At 33.4% G+C, this 22,239-nt stretch overlaps 1 protein-coding gene across 1 annotated transcript in view; it reads left to right on the plus strand.

Annotated features, from left to right (window-relative positions):
• The first annotated feature begins 393 nt into the window (after positions 1 to 393).
• LOC140447298 (uncharacterized) overlaps positions 394 to 22,239 on the plus strand; it is a 52,817-nt gene continuing 30,971 nt past the window's right edge. The window contains exons 1-4 of the mRNA XM_072539887.1: positions 394 to 677; positions 6,661 to 6,960; positions 7,160 to 7,298; positions 15,780 to 15,917. Of these exons, the coding sequence (XP_072395988.1) occupies positions 459 to 677; positions 6,661 to 6,960; positions 7,160 to 7,298; positions 15,780 to 15,917 (796 nt within the window). The 5' untranslated portion in view covers positions 394 to 458. The remainder of the gene's footprint in view (positions 678 to 6,660; positions 6,961 to 7,159; positions 7,299 to 15,779; positions 15,918 to 22,239) is intronic.

Below are 22,239 nucleotides of genomic sequence, written 5' to 3' on the forward strand. Positions count from 1 at the left end.
TGAATATTTAAAATATTTTTTTCTTTATATTGTAATTTAAAAATCGATTAAAGAAGCTAAGGTTAAACATATGTTTAATTACCATTAAATATTGCATACTATAATCCAGATGCCTCGATAATCCGCAAAGGGTCTTGTTTTTACCTCTGGGGATTAACGAGGCCCTGCTGTATTTATTAACACTAATGTTTGACTTTATAATAATAGCAAAATGATTTTTTTTTTGGAAATCTTCGAAATATCCGCTTTTTAGTTTGACGTTCAATTCCAGGATAACTTATTGTTTTCAATACAAGTATTGATTAAATCGCAATTGTTTACAACGATGATTTCTTCACTGGACTAAATTTGCGAAGTATATTGATGCACATTTTTTGCTTTGTATAATATTTAAAAACAGACAGATAAAAGAAGGCACGAATGTTTCAACAAAGCTAATATTTTAACTTCTGGTAAACATGAACCTGTTATTAAAAATATGTTTGTTAATATTTTCCTTTTCAAAATTGTGCAACTGCGAAGACTCTGGTCAATTTCTAATCCACAAGATCAGAGAAGACTTTTTAAATTTAGAAGATGAGCTATGGAGTATTGTTCTTAACGAAACTGACAAACGTGGAGATGATGCGATGTTCTTAGTCAAGAAGTTTCATGAGTTTGACCAGGAAGTCCAGCAAGTAAGCATATTTACATTTGTAAAAATATTTATTATTCTACAATCTGTTTTAATATTTTGAGGTACGGCATGTTTTTACCTCATTAATGATTATATCGCTTAAGCTTCCTCTTTCCTTTGATCCCATGTTGACTCTATTAAGTTCAGTTAACAATTCTTTACAAAATGCTGTTGTTATTTTATCCACAATATATTTTTTACAATGTTTATGCAATATCCATATTGTTAGTAATTCAGCCTTTAATATAATGACGTAAATTATATTTTTGGTTAGCAACCAAATTTGAAGGCCATGTTCAAAGGTCAATTATAGTGTGCTTGGCAGTTGTACTTCGCATTATCCATGACGGGCATTTTTCAATGTCCCATCCCTTTCTAATAAATGTAGTATATAACGGCAACAAATGCGATGCATGTCAGCGATTATTACTCGAAGAAAACCAATATATTGCATTATCGAAAGCATTAATATTATATTTGCTTTTATCTAAATGCAATGTCGGCTTCCCTTGTTACATTTCTTGTTATGGCCTATACATATATCAATACCCTTTACCGAAATGTCTTGCTTAAGCACCTCCCCACAGGTCTTTGTTGGTCTTCCTCTCTATTCTAAACATCTTTTGGTCTAAAAATAACTATAATCGATTGTACCAAAATCACATCTCAGTCCAGTAGTTGCATTGACAATACTATTACAAATTTTTCTGAAAATATCTACAGAGTGGGCGTATTTGAACCTTGTTTTTCTGACCATCGAGGTAAATTTTTGTTTATCGACTCTGAGCATAAAGTTGTTGACACTAATCAAACATTTCAACGGTTTATTACTTCTTCTGGTTTACAGAAGCTTAAATGTGCACTAGCTAGTACAAAGATGGACTTTTTCTATGATACCAATAATGATCCTGGTTTTTTGACGTTCTTTATAATCTAAACTTATAACAATTTATTATTAAAGCAATTTCCACTATACAAAGTATTACAAACTGCTGAAAAAATCAACCGTGCAATAATTTAATAACGAGTTAAGAGCTTACATATCTAATCTTTCTCTTATTAAACACATTGCAGATACCACTTGGGATCCCGATAAGTTCAAAGTATATAAATTTTTTATTACAATTGCAGATAATATAATTACACCCCTTCCCACTATTAATATCGATGTCCTCTTCAGTTACAGAAATTATCATTCTCCGAGCAAGTCCTTTTTTTTTCGCCCCGTTGTGGAAGAAGAGGTCTCTCAAATAATTAGATCTCTTAGTAATTCTAATTGTAGGGACGTTCACAAAATTAATAGCAAAATTTTAAAACAAACTTACCAAACGGTTTTAACACCTTTTCCTCATCTTGTTAATTTAATTCTATCAACTGGAGTATTTCCAGAAGTACTAAAATACCCAAAAGTACTACCTATCTACAAAAAGGGTGATTCCTCAAAAACTGACAATTGTTTATTGTTTCTACTCTTGGGAAAGTGATTAAAAAGGTTATCAAACAACAATTTTATTCCTATTTTGAGTAAAAAAATTACTTTAGCAACTCACAATATGGATTCAGAAGTGCTCGTTCTACTACGAACGCGTTATTTAATGTTGTGAGCGATGTGATTGAGGAGCTTGAATGCGGAAATCGCATAGCAATTTCTCTTTGCGACTTGTCGAAGGCCTTTGACTGCGTTTTACACGACATTTTAGTCCATAAATTAAATTACTATGGAATCAGAGGTATCCCTCTTAAGCTTATAACTTCTTATCTACGTGGCAGACACCAGGCGGTAGTGTCTAAAGGTCATCTCCTCGATTTTCTATCCGTAAACATGGAGTCCCACAAGGTACGGTCTTAGGACCTCTTTTATTTATTATTTATGTAAACGATTTGCCCAAATTCATAGCTCCGTACAAATCCATACAATTCGCAGATGATACGTTATATCAGGAAAAAATAATGATGATTTAAAAATGTCTCGTGATTAAGTTTCTACTAAATCTAGCACATGGTTTGCACAAACTAAAACTTAACTCTGACAAAATGCAAAATTTGGTTATATCTGCAAGTAATCTACACAATGATCCAGATAACAAAGAGACTGTTAAACTATTGGGAATAACCATAGATAATCGAGTGAACTGGTCGCCTCATATCTCACCACTAAAGAAAAAGCTATTAAGTTCATTATTTGTTATTCGCCAACTAGCAAGGGTTGTCAACTTTGAAACATTTAAAATAACATATTTTCCTTTATTCCACTCTCACCTACACTATGGTTTAATCATATGGGGCAATTCAACAAATGCATTTCAAATTTTTAGAATGCAAAAGAAAGCTATCAGGATTTTAGCAGGTATTAGTTATCAAAAATACTGCCGAACTTTCTTTATCAAATTCAAAATTATGCCGCTACCTACCTTGTTGATATTTTAAGTTCTCACTGAATTTCACAGAAAACGGACCCATTTAATAAAGCAGTTTGATTGCGTCTGTAGATTGCGTCTTTCAGATATAAATTACCTTAATTATAACTATTACAATATTTTACTCAAAAGTATTTAACAGTTAAACTGTAATAGTTTCGAACAAGTTATAAAAAAATATTTTCTGAAACATTGTTTTTACTGCTCAGAAAAATATATGACTCAATGCAGAACATCCACTGAACTGCAGAACATCCACTGAACTGCTTATCGTAACTTTGCCATAAATCTTTTTCTGTTTAATATATGTTGTTATTTGTGTATATTTAAGTTACGTTTTATATTCCTTTTTTAATACTATTGTAACGAAATAGCCCATCTCCGATGCAGGGTACGTGTCACAATTCTTAGAAGGATGCCTGTTACGTTACAATTCTTACAATAGCGCCTGCCTTCGAGGCGCTTTCAACGGAAAGTCTAGAGATGGACTACTCCAGATAATTCTAGAATAATACTTTTGGTATATATATGAACGCTTTTATGAGTTGACTTTAGTTGATAAGATATTACCGAACTGTAAACTTATAAATAAATATGAGAGATGCCCATCTACAACAAGTCTACAAAGTACAAATAAGAAGTAGAATTCAACGAGCAAGTGAGAATTTGCAAGAATTTGAAGCAGATGTTTCTCGTATAGCGCGGTTGGCTTATCCGGAGGTACCAGATAACATTTTGGAAGAAATTGCTGTAGATACCTTCGTCAATGGGTTGAGAGACAATGAACTACAGAAAGCTTTACGACTAGCAAGACTGAAAGTTTTAGATGAAGAGCTCGCCATTGCCTTGGAACACGAGACAGCTAGTCGAGCTTCACGGAGCTGTCGAGTACGAATCTCTGAAGAGAGCGACAACAAAACGATAAACGTCTGAAGGAAATCGTACGGAAAGTAGTTCGTAATACGATGCCGAAGAGATGTGAAACCAGATGTTGGAATGACGTAGCATTGGCCAAATTCGCCGCAAATTGCAAGAAAATAATACAACAGTCAGAAAGCTAGAACAGATCGAACACAGGGCTGGAAAAAGTCATTCAAATGCTGATGCTCAGTCAAGACGGCGATACAGTGCAAATTGTAATCACTGTCTTAAATTAGAAGAACGACTTTGCCCCGTGAGACGAACCAGCGCCATTAATGATCAATGGCAGCCTCAACAGCTACAAGACGCTCAAGCAGATGATCCATGTATAAAAAGAGTATTGGATTGGATGCATCGAAGTGAAAGACTTTCTTGGCAAGAAATTAGTGCATGTAGTCCAGAAGTCAAGTCTTACTGGAGCCAATGGAATTGACTAGTGCTAAAAGATGATCTTCTGTATAGAAAGTTTGAGAACGATGATGCTACAGAATCTAAGCTTCAGTTGATTGTACCTAAAAGTAAAGTGTCAGAAGTATTGCGTCAGTTGCACAACGGTTCATTAGGTGGACACTTTGGTATTACGAGAACTCTGCAAAAGGTTCGAAAACGGTTCTATTGGGTGAACTGTAAAGATGATGTAAGAAGATGGTGCCGGAAATGTGAACTGTGTGCAACCAGTAATGGTCCAGTTGGTAAAAAGATCAGGACTTGATGATAGCAACTCAAGTCCTCGTAGACACTTCGTCTCAGGACCAGCAACTTCACGTGGAGTCATACGTCGCCATGTTACCATATCCACTGGTAACTCTAACATCATAAAATATAATAATTGTAAATAATGTAAACCAAATTGTAACAGATAAATTTTAACGGGTTTTTACCCTTATATTTAGTGGCTCAAAACATGTACACCTAGACACTGATGATGGAACATGGTTTCCGAAAACGTCTTCATGACATAGCCCGTTTGGGTTTTTAATTTATATACCTTTTATAAAGGATTTTTACTTAAATTTTTTATGATACATGGTATACAGCCAGCTACAGGAACTTAGTTTCCTTGTGGATGGGTTTCACTATCAGTTTTTTAATGAACTTTGATATGCAGTTTATGAGACTTACGGGTCTATAGCACCTTGGATCATTGGTAGTCTTCCCTTTTTTACTTATTAATACTTACTTATAGTCCAGTCGTCAGAGATTTTGACACCTAAAAATCATACTAACAACAAGCTGAATTTTGCAGAATATTAATTTTGGGACCCCAAAAAAATGCAAAATAGTTGACCATTTTTACCCCAGGGCTTCCCTCTAAAACACCCCACGTAGGGGGGTAAAAACGCAAAAAATCGATTTACACAGAATCTGTAGTACGCCGTAGAAAAAAATGTTTTAAATAAAAAATGTAGCTGAGATTATTTTGAACAAAAATGTTCATTAGCTCTTTTTGCGTAGAATGAACCGTTCTCTTAGAAATAACGCTTGAAACGACCGGCGATTTTGAATGTTCGACGGTAAAAAATATATCTTTTGATTAGAGTGTCCTATCGACAAAAATCAAAATGCGTTTTAAAGGTAAAGAGTGCAGCTTTTGTATGCAATTTTTATATTTTGCTGCAAATAAAGTCAGTTACTATAAAGCTGTTCCATAAATAAACTTTGTGCGGTTTTTGTCATTTTTTACGATTCTCTTGAGGTCACGAAAATTTATTACTTTTATTGACCAGTCGTAATGAAATTTCTATTATTAGAGACCAGTCTTCAGAACCTATAACATGAAAATTCGATTTTGATTTTTGGTAACAAATATGAGGCATTTGAAATATGAATAAAAAACGCAGAATTTAATGTTTTACATTACAAATGATCACACGTCATGGGAGATGCATTTGAGAAGACTGTTTTGAATGTAGATTATTGCAGAAGGTTTGTTCTTTTTGTTCACGGGAAGTGCCTCCAAGAAGACGGGTTTGGGTGGAATTTGTAGCAAAAGTACTGTTGAAAAACGTACTATTGTAATTAAAAAAGAGCAGTTTTAAACGTTTTAGACTGTTTGTAATGTGAAAGTTTAAATTCAGCGTTTTTTAAGCATATTTCAAATGCCTCACATTTGTTGCCAAAACTTAAAACTAAAATTTCATGCTATAGGTTTTGAAGATTTTGTTCTTTTTATAAAAACTCCATAGTGGCCGGTCAATGAAAGAGATACATTATATTTACACGTTTATTTATTTAACACCTTTATAAAAACTGCGTTAATTTGCGACAAAATATAAAAATAAAAATTGCATACGAAAACTGCACTCTTTACTTTTAAAAGTCATCTTAATTTTTGTCGATAGAATACTCGGATCAAAAGAGACTGAACTTTTACCGTCGAGCTGATACAAATTTTATTGAGCATTGATTTCGCGCGCGTAACTGACATTGTTGTTTCTCCCGGTCAACTAAAGTGATAGATATGCACACGTGAGCGACTATTATAAGCGCCGTGGGCCTATTAATGGGCATGTATACCTTTGAGCATGTATGATACCATGCACATTCAATCTGCCTACGGGGCACAGATTTACCATCACTGCATATACAAAATTGGTGAGACATATATAAAGAATTTATTAATATTTATTTTTGATTTAATTTCAGTTACCACAAGATATTCTGTATGGAATGCAAGTTCTAAGAAAATCAGAATATTTTCTACTATTCTTTTCTGATATACGAGTGATCTACGATTTATATGACAAATTTAGAAGATCTCAAAAAGAATTTTTGGCTCCTGATAAGGAAGATGAAAAAGTAGATGAACTAGTCGAAGAATATCAAAAGAAGATAAGCTTGTTGGCGCTTGTCCATGACATTCTCAGCGACGAAAAGAATAACGTCAATACAACGATTTTATCCATTCAATCTCAGATAAGACAATTGTTACTTGATACAGATGATGTAAGTATTACTTTTGAACGTACATATCAGATCTGATCAAATGTGATGTGACCATTTTATCAAAAAGTTGTCGTCAAGAGAGCACGACAGTCAAATCTAAATCAAGTTCCTTAAATTTAGATAGCCAATCGTTGTTATCATTTTGTTATATTTGTTTGGCTTTGATTCACATTTTAATATGAAACATATTATTTTTTAGATCTATGATGTATGTCAATATCCACATCAATCTGCTCAACAGATATTTTACAACTTTTACAATTTAGTGGCTTTGACGCAACTGAAAGCATACATGTTATCCCAGTTTGCGCTTTTGGCACACCGGACAGACGATATAGGTAACAAGACGTTGGTATATTTATCATTATTTGTGTTATTTCAGTATACCGGGTGGTGAATCATCAAACGGGAATGGGAATGGGGTCAATGGAAAATTCTAAACCGTTGAATTCCTGTTTTCCTAATTTAGATAAGGGAAATAAGCAAAAAGTTCCCTGTTTGTGACACTGAACCGGCCGGGCAAACGACAGTTGTTTTGAGTAGTATGGACCTCTGTAACAAAAATCTATATGTTTCCTGCAGTCGATTTTTTTTACTTAATTATTAACTACTGTTTGGACTTAACAAACTAAGGTCAAAAAACGGTAAATTTTGGCATTTTTCGTCTATTAGCAAAAAGTAAAGCATTTGAAACAAATTTGAGAATAAGAAACTTATATTTCATATAAAAACAGTTAAAATGGCGTTTTCTAAATGTTCATATCCTTATTTGTTGCTTAGAAAGTTGCAAAATAAGTCAAAAATTTCGGTTTTTTATAAATGTTAATAACTTTTTATCAAATAAACTTATAACCTTTATATTATATGAAACGTTAGGTCTTGTGGTGCTTAAAATATGATTAAAATTTCAAGTTTATCGGTCAAATTGTTTATAAGTCAGAAAACTATATATATATATATATATATATATATATATATATATATATATATATATATATATATATATATATATATATATGTATATATATATATATATATGTATATATATATATATATATATATATATATATATATATATATATATATATATATATATTGTTATGTCTTTATTAATTCTAATTTATTGTTCTTATTTTAATTTACTAAAACACGATAATTTATATCAATTTATTAAACCGCTGTACAACAATTTATTTGACTAAAAATTACATAATTTATCTATACAAACGTTACATTTGAAACGCGTCGCGATCTTCTTTTCTGACTGACTGTTTTCTCCAAAAAGGTCCTGTTATATACCCAATACCGTTAGACTAGAAAAGTCGATGGTCTTCTCGACTAGACAGAGCGGCGAATGGACTCAAAACTGGTATTTTTATATCGGCTCGTCTCCAGAAAGTTCGATTGTTGTTTTTATAGCGGAGGGGGACCCATCGTATGTCAGGTAGGTATTACCTAGAAAATACGTGAATGAACGAGAATATTAGTAATAAATATGTTTACGGTTTTGGGTCAGAATTTATCGTAACAATATATATATATATATATATATATATATATATATATATATATATATATATATATATATATATATATATATATATAGATGTATATAAGTATATAATACGTTTTGACGTGACAACGTCTTAAATTAGGTTGTGGCTCGGAGTCATTCATGAAAAAATGTAACGCCCGCTCACGTCTGTTACAGTGAGTCACCGAACGAGCGAGAGGCCCGCCGGACCGGCGAATGCCTTGCGTCTCTCTCCCACTCAAACATGATCGGTCCGCTGCGCGCGCAGCACTAGAGAATTAGGCGCGTTGAATCGGTGCGTGCTTCCGTGCTTGTGTCTCTGTCTTTCTCGAGCGTTCTTGGCGTTCAAGACACATTACAGCAGAAACACTTCCTTTCATTTCATATTTCTCCTATCATCGTCCTATCCTCAACAAAATCACTCAAATAGAAATTAGTTAAGTTTAAGTTTACATGTACAATGTTTTAGTAAACAAAATATATTTCTATAGTTAAAATTTGTGCAATTCTTATTTTCATTCAATTCCTTGTTCCTATTGTGCAATTTAATAATATTCATATCAATAAATATTCTACCGAGAAAAAGACGTTGTCACGTAAAATCTTCGCCCGTAAAACCGACTTTACAGGCAACCGATTTTTTACTCAATAATAGTTTCCAGTTTCATTGAAGCACACTAGACATATTGCAGTTTTGCCATCACATTCTTCACAGTATGTTTTAACTTTTTTAACTTTTCTATCGGCCTTTCTACTAGTCCTCTTTCTTTTTAAAATTTTGTAACATCTTGTACACTTTCTTCTCTTTGTATTATCTACATCGCTTTGCCTGCGATGATATTTTTGGGTGTAACTGGTCGTGAGGGTTACAACATTTCTTTATTTGCAAATGCCTTCGCGAACTCCAGTCTGAACTCAAGGATAGGTTGTCGCTTTTTTCACGTTTTCTATTATTTAGCAACTAGGTAAGCATTGACTACTGCGGTATTAAATATTAATTCCACTGCCAATTTTCGGTACCACTTCAGAATTTTGCGTATTGGGCTTTGGTAAGAAACCATTTGATCACTAAAATCAAAACTCTTTTTCACCAAGTTATAATCGAGAATAATTTGTGGTTTTAGTACCGGTGTATAATTTTTCTTTTCACCTGATTAAACCAAGATACAACTAGTATGTTTAAAATTTAAAACAACATTTAATAAGGATTATAACTGGTCTTTTGTCGACCCATTTTATCACTTCTAAAATCAATAATGGGGTTAAGTTTCATCGTAAGTAACCGGTTGCAACTTTTTTAATCGAGATTTTGGTTTTACATGTTTTTATAGTAGAACATTTGCACATGAATAATTCGTTTCCTGAACCATGATTTCAATTCATAGACCAATATTCTAAAATAAGGTGTTTTTACGTCGTCCGGAATATTATAAACTGGTTCTCTTTCACAAAGCATTGATTGGAAATATGGTTTACATTCTATATTTAGAAAAATCTTTTACTGCAACTCTTGTTCGACCTAAATTAAATTAATACATAAAACAAATAATCTATTTTTTTATAGAAATGCAGATTCCTGTCGGATTTTTATCAGTGCGGCATGAGTCAGTGGTGTCTCGTATATCCGGACCTCTTATCGCATTACAAACATAATTCTCAATTAGCAGTGCGGTACAAGATACATTTAGGTCGTATAATCTACTAAAGCCGTAATAAGACCATAAGACCGTAGGTTATAAATAAATATATCCCTATAAGAATTATCTTGAAAGATGAAAAAAATACAATAAAAAAGTGCAATATTAAGTGTTATTTAAAAAATGGCAAGTCATTCACGAGCGTACAGTTAAAAACAAAAGTTTTCAGTGTTCTATTGCTTGATTATTAATATCTGGTATTCTGAAAATGTTGACATTTTTTCCTAGTCTGATCTTCCTCAACTAACGTCATCTTTCTTAATTGGTGGGTTGTGTTGTGCAGGTCTCTGTAAGGGTTTTTGTTCCTATTCATACTGAATGATCTTCTTTAGACAATATACTAATGTATTATAGTGTTCAAATGTGGCATTGCGTGCATCATGTAGCGCTGATCTTAATTGTCTGATTAGTCGATTATATTTGTGTTTGTCATTAAGATTTCGGCTTCTTGGCCATCTACGTCTTGCTCTTCATTTTTCGACTATTAGTTGTATATATAATTCGGAGTGTTATTTGTGTTTTTTTGATTTGGAATTGTTGATCGTGTAGCTCCATATGAAATAGTAGAAGAGGAAAACGGCAGCATATTCATTCATAAAAAAAGGAAACGCGATAAAGATATCTGAAACAACTGTTTTATGTTATAACAGATGAAATAGTCCGAAATTACCAAAATAGGTGAACAGGGCACCATAAAGAAGAAGTAGAATTAGCTATGAAACAGCTTGAATGGGGAAAAGAAGTAAGCTTAGACCAAATACCAGAAGGAATTATTCAACTGAGGAAAAAAATTAAATGGATAACAATATTCACTTCATCTACAGAAAAGGCGGTGACCCGAAAAAATTTAAGAACTTCTTTAATAGCCTCCAGAGAAAAATTTCCTAATCATGTTTAAAAAACGTACCGAATGCACTGTATATACTAACCCAAGTCGTCAACATACTTGTTGTTACAGATATGTATTAAGATCACAGCACACAGCAATTTTATAAATAGAGAATGATGTGTAATGACGAGATCGTATGTTAAAATTTTAGATTGTTTAGTCTAATGAAAAAAAAAAAAAAGTATTTTCCACAGTTTTCTGTTTTTTGTTCTGTATTAGGTATTCTCTAATAAGAATAAAATTTTACTTTATTATGTTAGACAACTATAAGATACCTGTTAAAAGACACATGATAATTTAATAATTATATCGGTCTTAGATTAAATTTTTACGTAATTACTTATGTGTTTAAATAAATAATTACATTTTTTTTTGGTCTTCTTCTTCAAGTGCCATCTTCGTTCCGAAGGTTGGCGATCATCAGGGCTATACGTATTTTCGAAACTGCTGACCGAAACAATTCGTTGCTGCTACAGCTATACCATTCCCGTAGATTCTTTAGCCAGGAGTTTCGTCTTCTTCCTATGGACCTTTTTCCTGCTATTTTCCCTTGCATAATTATTCGAAGCAGTTCATATCTTTCGCCTCTTGTAATGTGTCCCAAGTATTGCAGTTTTCGTTTTTTGATCGTAAATATGACTTCCTTTTCTTTATTCATTCTTCTCAAGACCTCGACATTTGTGACTCTCTCGGTCCATGATATTCTCAGGATTCTGCGATACATCCACAGTTCAAATGCCTCTAATTTTTTGGTATCAATCTTTTTCAACGTCCATGACTCCATTCCGTAGAACAGCATAGAAAGTACGTAACATCTCATCAGGCGAAGTTTCATTTCAAGGCTCAAATCTCTTCCGCAGAACACTCTCTTCATTTTAGTGAATATGGATCTGGCTTTTTCTATTCTTATCTTGATTTCAGCTGAGCTATCGTTGTCTTCATTTATAAAAGTGCCTAAATATTTGTATTTGCTAACTCGATCGATAATTTCATTGTGTAAATATAAATTTTGGACATTTTGTGTTGATTTCGATATTACCATAAATTTAGTTTTCTTTATGTTCAAAGATAGTCCATATTCTTCGCTGCAGTCTGCTATCTTATTCACCAATGTCTGTAGCTCTTCAAGTGTTTCTGCGATGAGAACGGTGTCGTCGGCAAATCTCAGATTGTTTAATCTAACACCATTTATTTTAATACCTACGGATTGCTCAGAGAGTGTTCTATTCATTACGTCTTCGGAATAGAGATTAAACAGGGTTGATGACAGTATACACCCTTGTCAACCCAGTATCACACCTCGCTTTATTTCAATTTCTTCAGTGGTATTATTCTCTACTCTCACTACTGCTTTCTGATTGTAGTACATATTTGCTATTAGTCGGATGTCTCGTTTATCTAAATTCTTTTCTGTCAGGAGTCTGATTAGGTGATCATGCCGCACTTTATCAAAGGCCTTGTTGTAATCTATGAAACACATGTATACATCTTGATTTATGTCAAGACATATTTGAGACATAACGTTCAGTGCAAACAACGCCTCTCTTGTTCCAAGTCCATTTCGGAATCCAAACTGGGTATTATTGATGTCCATTTCCAGTTTTCTGTGTACTCTAGAGTGTATAATTTTCAGAAATATTTTCAGTACATGGCTCATCAGACTGATTGTACGGTAATCACTGCATTGTTTGGCATTTATCTTTTTTGGTATAGTAACAAAGGTGGATAAAAGCCATTCTTGTGGTATTTTTTCTGATGTATAAATGCTATTGAAAAGTTTAACTAAAATGTGAATCGAGTCTTTTTCTATTAGTTTAAGGATTTCCGTTGGTATTTCATCTGGACCTGGGGCTTTACCATTTTTCATTCTTTTTAGTGCGTACATTACTTCTTCTTCCGTTATTTCTGGACCTTCGTCTCCTTGTATGTTACTTAGCTCAGATTGTTGTCTATCATCTGCAAAGAGTTCTTCAATATAGTTTTTCCATGTCTTCAACTGTTCTTCTAGTTCTGTTATTATGTTTCCGTTGACATTATACAGGGTATTTGGCTGCTTACGTTTTTGTGTACCTGCAAGTTCTTTCACTTTTTTATATACATTAAAAATATCATGTTTTGCCTGCAATTGCTCTATATCTTCACATTTTCTTTTATAAAAATCTTCTTTTGCTATTCTGATTTCTATTTTGATTTCTTTCTTTATTTGTTTATACCTTTGTTCGTTTTTTCCTTTCATTATTCTCCGATTGTCCATGAGAAGAAGGATCTTATCAGTCATCCACCTTTGCTTTATTTTTGGTTTTTCTTTAGTCAGAATTTTCTTCACAGGACCTGTTATCGCCATTTTTACGTTTTGCCATTTTTTATCTATGTTGTTCGTTGGCTGAGATGCTTCTTTTTCATGAAGTATTTTGAAATTATTATTAATACATTTTTGCAGTTTCTCCTTTACCTCCAGGTTACATAAATGACTGACGTCTATCTGATTTGCTCTTCTTTTCTGCTCCAATCTTTTTAGTTTAATACTCATTTGCGCTATTAGAGGGTTATGGTCTGAAAAGACATCTGCGCCTGGGTAAGCTTTAACGGATTTTAAGGAGTTTCTGTATCGTTCGTTTATCAGTAAAAAATCAATCTGGTTTCGAATTATTCTTTCGCCATTGTCCTGGGGTGATTTCCACGTATAAAGTCTTCTCTTTGGTAAGTTGAAGAATGTATTAGATGCAATCATGTTATTCTCCTGGCAGAATTGAAGTAGTCTGTCACCTCGTTCATTTCTTTTACCGAGTCCGTATTCTCCTACATGTTTTCCACTTTTTCCTTTGCCAATTTTTGAGTTAAAATCACCTAGAATTACGTTAATGTCTCGTGGTTTCGTCGATTTTAATACTTGATTGATTTCTTCGTAGAATTGTTCAATTTCGTCCTCGGATTTCTCTGCAGTAGGTGCATAGATCTGTATGATATTTAGTTTACTTGTGTTTGTTTGTAATTGAAAAAATAAGAGCCGATCTGATACTGGAGTAAAATTAATGACCGACTGCATCATAGACTTAGATACGAAAACTGCTACGCCGTGTCTGTGTTGGGTACTACTGTTTCCGGAGTAATATACCATGCCATTTGTTGTCGAAAAACTGCCAGAATTTGGCCATCTTGCTTCACTAATGCCTAGAATGTCGACATTTAATCTTTGCATTTCTTGTATTATATTATGCATTTTGCCTGGATCATACATACTCCTAACATTCCATGTACCAATTTTTAATACTCCCTTGGGTGTTTTTCTATTTTTTTTTTAGGAGTGGTATTTAGTACTTCACAGGGATTTTGCTGGTTGACGACCCGGGAGGCCCTGTGGTCTTCGAGTGATATACCTCCCATGCCGGATCCTGGTCTCCGATTCCCATGATCAGTGGTTAACGTGGCTTTTTGTTGTACAGTCATGATGATCGTACTAGAGATATCCAATTGGATCCTTAATGCAGTGGTTTCTCCTTGCCTTCTGCATCCTTACGCCGTTGACCATTTACTTGATTCATTCGCCTTTGGTGCCAATTTCTTAGCACCAGGACAAAAGAGTGCCCTTCCACTCACCAACTCATCCGCCCGAAGCCGTTGGTCAGCAAGTGTGGGATTGCTTATACCGGCAATCGCTCGGTGAAATTTTCGCCATATCTGGCTACCCTTACTTAGTTTAGCCTGCAGACCAATGCAGTTGCCCGGGGTGTGGCACGTGGAGCCATAAGTAAGAGTTAGCTGTCTTATGAGGACCAGTTACCAAGAACCATCTCCCGTCTATGACGCTCGATGTGGTCGTTCCGATAAAAGGTGCTACCTCTATAACACAACTCTACACCCCACTCTTTTTTGGTACGCCTCTGCAAAATTGATAAGTGGAATATGATTTTGTTGCAAAGTTATCGTTAAGGGCTTCGTTAAGTGCGCTGTTGCCAAGTAATCACCTTCAATTAAAAATTGTTTTAGTTTATAAATTTTTATACATAAATGACTACAAACATGAAAGTTATCGAAACCCTGTATTTCTCTTAATGTTAACATTTTATTAAAGCGAGTTGGCTTAAATCGTCATATTCTAAAGTGTATAATCTACTTTTTTGTTTATTACTTAAGGACCACCCTGAATAGGTACGCATATGCATTTTGCATAATATAATCCAGTCTCTAGTGATAGGTAATATTCTGAATCAATAGTAACATTCCTCAAAACTTTAACATTGAAATTTCTTTTGTTGATTTTTTAGAGATTTTTATTTAATACATATTACAAATTGAATGTATTATTTTACACGGTTATATTATTACTCGCATTTTCTTATATAGGTAAAGGTTTCAAACATTTGACTTTCCTTATAAACACCCGTTTTGGTCCTATTTTTGGCATATCCTCTTATTAGACTCTTCAAGCAAATACTAGAGTTGATGCCAAAGTTTCAGTACATTGACCTCTGGTTAGCAATTGATCTTGAGCATGAGGGTGACAGACAAGCGCAAATAGAAATCGAGCATACGTTTTTAGAGTATCTATATACAGGGGATGTCAATAATATATTGATGTTTTCTACTCGGTAAATATTTTAGAAAAATCTAATTTATTTAGTTCTATGAAGCTTGAGAGTCTGATTATCTTGTAAAAATTACTGACATTGCACATTAATTCTCGTTTTGTTTATTTTAGGCAATTTCAGTGATGTGTCACTGCTAGCAAGAAACCAGTACCAAGAGCATAGTCAATATTTATTTAACGAATTTAAAAGCAAAATTAACTATGAATCCAGGAAATTGTATCGATGTGATCCAAAATATAATATAGAAGGTAATTATTAATACAATGTCTTGTTTATTAGTGCATCATTCTAGTTATTTAACCAGTTGAAGTACGTTTAATTGCTGGTCCAATTTAGGAAACCTTGTTCTAAAACTAAATACGAGTATTATCAAATTTCACCCACAACCGGTTTTACTAATGTGAAGGTTAGGTTACGAAAACAATCCCTAAGCTACGGCCTCTTTAATGAATCTTGAGAAATAAAGATATTATAAATATTGTGATTACTTACTTGAACGTAAGTAGTAATATCTTTGTATCAGAAGTTAAATAATCACGAAAACACTAATATTTTCTCAACCCTTGTTTACAGCTGCACACGTGTTGAAACTCGTAACAGGTTTTGGGATCTAGTTCTAGTTGGTATTAACTTCTTGAAATTTGTATTGCTGAATATTTGTCATACTGTCCCCATTCTCACGCGAAATTAAAATTTTTTGTGCACTTTTAGAAAAGTTATAGATAATTTTCAAAAAATCAACTTTTGAAACTTTTTTTGAAATAAATAAGCAACAAAGTAACAAAAATAACTACAAACTCCCATTTTACATGATTTTCCATGCTTTTTCAGTAAAATTGTGTCACTTTTCCATTTAATTTACCGGTCCTCACCTTTAGTATTTAAAATCAAATAGCAATATTACATTGTTTAAAAGTAAATATGACGTTTAACCTTTTGAATATGTTGTTTATTACATGTTATCACCAAATTTATATTGTTAGATACCTATATCAATGAGCGCCATGAGAAAATCGTTACTTTCCTGATCTATATAATGAACTAAACTCTAATTTCACTATTTGGGTGAGTGAGTCATCGTTTGAAGGCGTAGAAGTGGGGAAAGACGTATGAAAATCCAGTGGCGTACACTCACTTTTATTTCAACGTTAATTATATTATATTGTTTAAATATTATTGTTCAAAATAGGCCACAATATATTTATCTGCAGGTTTTTACTGAAGTTTCCATCTCTACATCCAAAGACCGTTTTCAAAGATATAAATTATAGTTATATTTATTTTATTTGTTTATTATTATATATTTATATATTCTTATATTATTTTGTTTTTTTTTTCTTAACTTTAAAAACGGTCTCTGTACTAGAGATCGAAACGTCAGTAAAATAAACATGTAAATAGATGTATTGTGGCTTATTTCCAACATTCTCCCTAAAAATACGGAATGCCACAAGCAAAAAGCCACAGAAAAATAAATATTGCTATCATTTGTATATTTGAAAACGATCTCTTTATATAGAGATCGAAACGTCAGTAAATTAAACATTTAAATTAAATATATTGTTACTTATTCCCAACATTATTTCTAAATATACAGAACGGCAAGCAAAAAGCCATAGAAAAATAAATATTACTATCACTTGTATATTTGAAAACGATGTCTTTATATAGAGATCGAAAAATCAGTAAATTAAACCTATAAATAAATATTTTGTGGCTTATTCCATACAGTCTCCTAAAAATACAGAATGCCACAAACAAAAAGCTATAAAAAACAAGTAATTTTGCAGAAAGCTTACTGATGCCACCAGACTGTCGCGGAAGTTACGCTAAAACGTCTTTTGACGTGACCCGTCCTTAAAGAGTTACACAATGAAATTTTTTTAAGACAATTTCCACACCACCCGAGAGGTACGTCTTGTGGCGCGTCACTTTTTTTTAAATGGGTGTTCGCCAAGAGCCATATTGTCCCATTAAATAAAATAAACAAAACACTTAAACAGTATAAAACAAAACAAAATAAAATCCTATAAAATAAAATAAAATTCTATAAAAACAAAATAAAAATAATTTTGGATGTAACAAAACATTATACTATTCTATTTAAACACAAACACTATACACACTTACTATGTTCCTCTCGTTTTTTTTTGTTTTTGGTTTTTTTATGCTGATGCCTACTAAACTATTAGAAAATATTATTCGCTGTCTAAATCTGAAGATGCAGTGCTGCTATCGCTGTCATTATCTTCACCTGGTGTATAATTATAATTGGCTCTAGTAAAACTTTGACATAAGTGTCAAGTTCCCACATACGATATTCTTCTTTAATTATGTGGCCTATACATTTAGCCCATTTCTCTGGAGTTACATGGAGGATTGCTTGAATCAAAAGTTCCTTAACTTCGTTTAATTTGAGCGTTTTGTTATTGCGTGCTACTTTTCCTTTCACTTGCGCCCAGATAAGTTCAATGGGATTAAGTTCACAATGATAAGGTGGTAGACGTAGAACTTTGACACCATAATCTTTTGCAGTTTCATCCACAACATATTTAAGATATTCACTTTTCCTTAACCGTGCAATGTCAAGTAGTTGAATTTTGAGCATTGATTCTTCGTATGCAATCCCCTTTTCTGTAAGCCATTCTTGAATTCTCCCTTTCCGCCATGCCGTCGTCGGTAATTGTTCTAGTCTGCGGCTATGATATGGCGCATTGTCCATAACAACCACAGACCCAGATTCCAATTTTGGTAAGATTCTCTTAAACCAGCGCTCAAATACTTCGGAAGTCATTTCTTTATGATAATCACCTGTTTTTTTCGACTCAAATTGAAGCAAACCATCATCAAAGAACCCTGTATCACTTCCTATATGGGTGATGATTAAACGCCGTCCCTTTCCTGATGGAGCTTTTAATCCTGTAGACCAGCCTTCTATAAATGCTTCGCGTTTACTTTTGACATTTAAATCTTGCCAAACTTTTCCAACTGTATGACCTTCGTTAATCCAGGTTTCATCCAAATAATATATTTTGCATCCAGTGCTGCGAATTTTTCGTATTTCTTCTAAATATTTTCTTCTCCACAGAATAATTTCATTTTTTTCTAATAGCATACTTTTTCTGTTGCGTTTTACATATCGAAAGTTCATTTCGCGCATGGTTCTGATTAAGACCCTATGAGATATCTTGGGTAAAGAGTCATCGTTTTTGAGCTCTTGAGAAATTTTTTTCAGTGTTGGAATTTCACTCCGAAAAATGAATGAATTTTTCGACGTATAATATTCCTTGTCTCGTCATCGAAAACAATGCTTTTCCTACCTCTAGTTTTACCTTTTTCTTGCTTTTTATTTTCCGATGTATTTTTAAGTACACGATAAATACAGCTAACGGATACTTTTGTTAAACTGCTACAAATGTCGACCGCTTGGCTAACATTGCCATTTTTCTGCCGACAATTCCTTCATAAACGTTTCGTATCATTACCTTCTCTTCGGACGTTAACATTTTCCGTCTCTTTTGCGGCTTTTCATTTTTGGAATCAACATCAGAATTTTGCTGTCTTCTCTTGGAACAACTCGGTTTTTCGTCCATTGTATTTCAATAAATGGGCCTGCGTAGCGCAAGCGGTAGGATGCTTGCCTCGCACGCCGGAGGTTCGGGGTTCGAATCCTACCGCCGGCAAGAACAACTAGACATTTTTAAAAATGTCTATAGGCCCCAGGTCGACTCAGCCTGAACAAAATGAGTACCTTGGGTAAAACCAGGGGTAATAATAGGCGGTTGAAGCGTAGCACTGGCCATGTTACCTTCCTTGTATACCGTAGGCCCTAGTTATAGCAGACTACCCTGCTATACTCCCAAAGCCGCGAAGCGGTATAAAACGGGAGACTATTATTATTATTGTATTTCAATAATCTGTGTATATACTATATATACAATAATTTCAACAATTCTGTATAAGAATATAACTAAAAATTTACTATAAAACGACAAACTATAACACTCTTATTATCAATAACACGTTTTATCAATACTACAATACAGTATTGTTAAAACAGTATTGACAACAATAAGTTTACAAACTTATCACATAAAATATACTCACAAAATACACTTACCCATAGAAACGCCAATGTACAAGAACCATTCCTCCGGCGAAAAAATAATAAAAACTAGTTTTATGGCATGTCTGGGTCCGAATTGTAAAACGGAATTTCCTCGCTAATTCCAACATTGCCAAACGATTGCAAAATAATGTTTTAAAATATCGATTTTTATTTTATAAATATAAATATGTAACGAAACGGAACATATAAATAAAATTTATTTCATTATAATTTTGTGCTTAATTTTTACTATTGAAAAAATCATGTTTTTTTGTATTTTTATGACGGTAATAATCGCTGCGTGGAAGAATACAGGTTTTGTATGACCATAATTACTACTTGTGAACAAGAATTGGCTACACTGTACGACAACTTCTGGTCAAGTCTACTATAGAGAAGCACAAATAAATATACTACTTTATATATTCTGTAATTTCTTATGAGGAAACGCAAATTGCAATCGAGAAAACAGGCAGTTTTCGAGGGCCGCTGTGTACATTTAAATTTGAGGATATTCGTCGTTTAAACTATGAAATCACTCTTCTGAATTGAGGGTTTCTACTATATATGTGTATTTATGAAGATCTTTTTGTCTGTACCAACCTAACCAAGCAAGTTGTACAGTTCTAATTCGTTTTCTTGTTTATTAAATGTATAATTACGTTATGAATGTCCTACGGTTAATTTTCGCAAGAGACTCCTGGTTCGAAAAAATACAAAATTAAATTTCTATTACAAAAAATTACTTTTGGATTAAAATACACAAATGTGACTTTAAAGTTTTATTTAATTCAGTTTACTTCAGTGGTACAATTCGACTGACTATATCTACATAACCCTAATATTAATATTACGATATTCCCTACATTACCAGACGAAAAGTCATAAAATTTAATTGCCTTCACCAGCTCTCGGCTAGAGAGGTGATACGCTGTTTAGGGAATTTTTAAAATAAACGTATTAAATAGTTATTCGACATTCTCCCACCTTGAGACATTTGACAGAATTTCTCAAAAAATACAGGGTCACGAAAAATTACGAAAATATCACTTGAATCTTAAAGGAGTTTTCACCATCCGGCCACAACGCGTATATCTTTCATTTAAGTCGGGTGCTCTGTTTTTAACACTCCCGCACTCTTTTCACTTGGTTCTTCCTCAAACTGGAGTCGACCAACGTTCTCTTGGGGTAACCTCTCTGGAACCGTCTGACTTCCATAGGGTAGAGTATAACGTTGGACATTCTCGCTAGTAATAACTGCCTCGACGACTTCCACCGGGTAAAGTCATTGTAATCGCCTCAGAAGTTGTCCTTGTGCAGTCGCAAAACGAACTAATCTTACCTGGTCATCCCTATCAGGTATAGTTCAATAACTTTTCCAAAAGGCCACTGAAGATGCTTGATGTTGTCATTACCGACTAAAACGACATCCCCGATAGACACTTTAGACACCTTCGACTTCTTCGTTCCTGCTTTGAGTTGAGCCAGATATTCAGCACGAAATCTTTTTCGCAAATAATTTCTCAACTCTTGTAAGCGCCGTATTTTGCGTGTGAGAGAATTCTGCTCTAGCAAATCACAATCCGACAACTCGTAACTGACTTGTTCCTTTAAAAACATACTTGGGGTTAACGCGGTTAACTCAGTAGGATCGTCCGAAAGATACGACAACGGGCGCGGGTTGACTCTCACAATCACACAGTAATGTCAATAAGTCTTCAAAATCCACCCCACCATGCAGCTGTAGGGGGTTGAAAAGCCACTTAATACGTTGTGTAGAACTATATTCCGCGATAGTATTCCAGTCCAATTGCTTAAGCGCATTCTCGAATCCCGTAAAATGTGTTCCATTGTCACTATAAACTATTCTTGGTCGTCTTTGCCTTGCAACAAAGCGACGAAAGGCTTGAATAAAGGCATTTGTTGACAACGAATTACAGTCTGGTTATGCAAAAATCATCGATTTCACGACAAAATTTTTCGCAGATATCTGAAGCTTTTAAGACATAGGTGGGGGTTACTAGATGACGAATAGATGAAAAATTACTCGTACTTTTACCTTGCGTTTTTTTTAAACAATAATTTATGGTCACAATTTGATTTTTTGTCTATAAGTTTTTACCCTTATATTTTACATAAACAATATTTATATCATTTTTTTATATCAAGAATATTTTTATTTTCCCGTTTTTTAAATTAAAATTGAAAAATAATTTACGAAGATATTTGCAAAAAGGGAGTTTTTTTGCACTAATTTATAAATTTTATTAATTTTTTTATTAACAAAATAAAATGTTATTATTACATTTGAACATCGAGGAATTAACGTCTTTTAAATTTGTGCGAAATTTCCCCCCGATCGGTCAAATAGTTTAAAAGGTATTTAATTTATTTATCCCTGAGGCTAAATATTTAAACTATTGAACTTGCTCTATTAATGATGCTAGACACATTTAGCAAGA

This window comes from Diabrotica undecimpunctata, chromosome 8 (assembly GCF_040954645.1).
Source record: "Diabrotica undecimpunctata isolate CICGRU chromosome 8, icDiaUnde3, whole genome shotgun sequence".
Taxonomy (NCBI): Eukaryota; Metazoa; Arthropoda; class Insecta; order Coleoptera; family Chrysomelidae; genus Diabrotica; species Diabrotica undecimpunctata.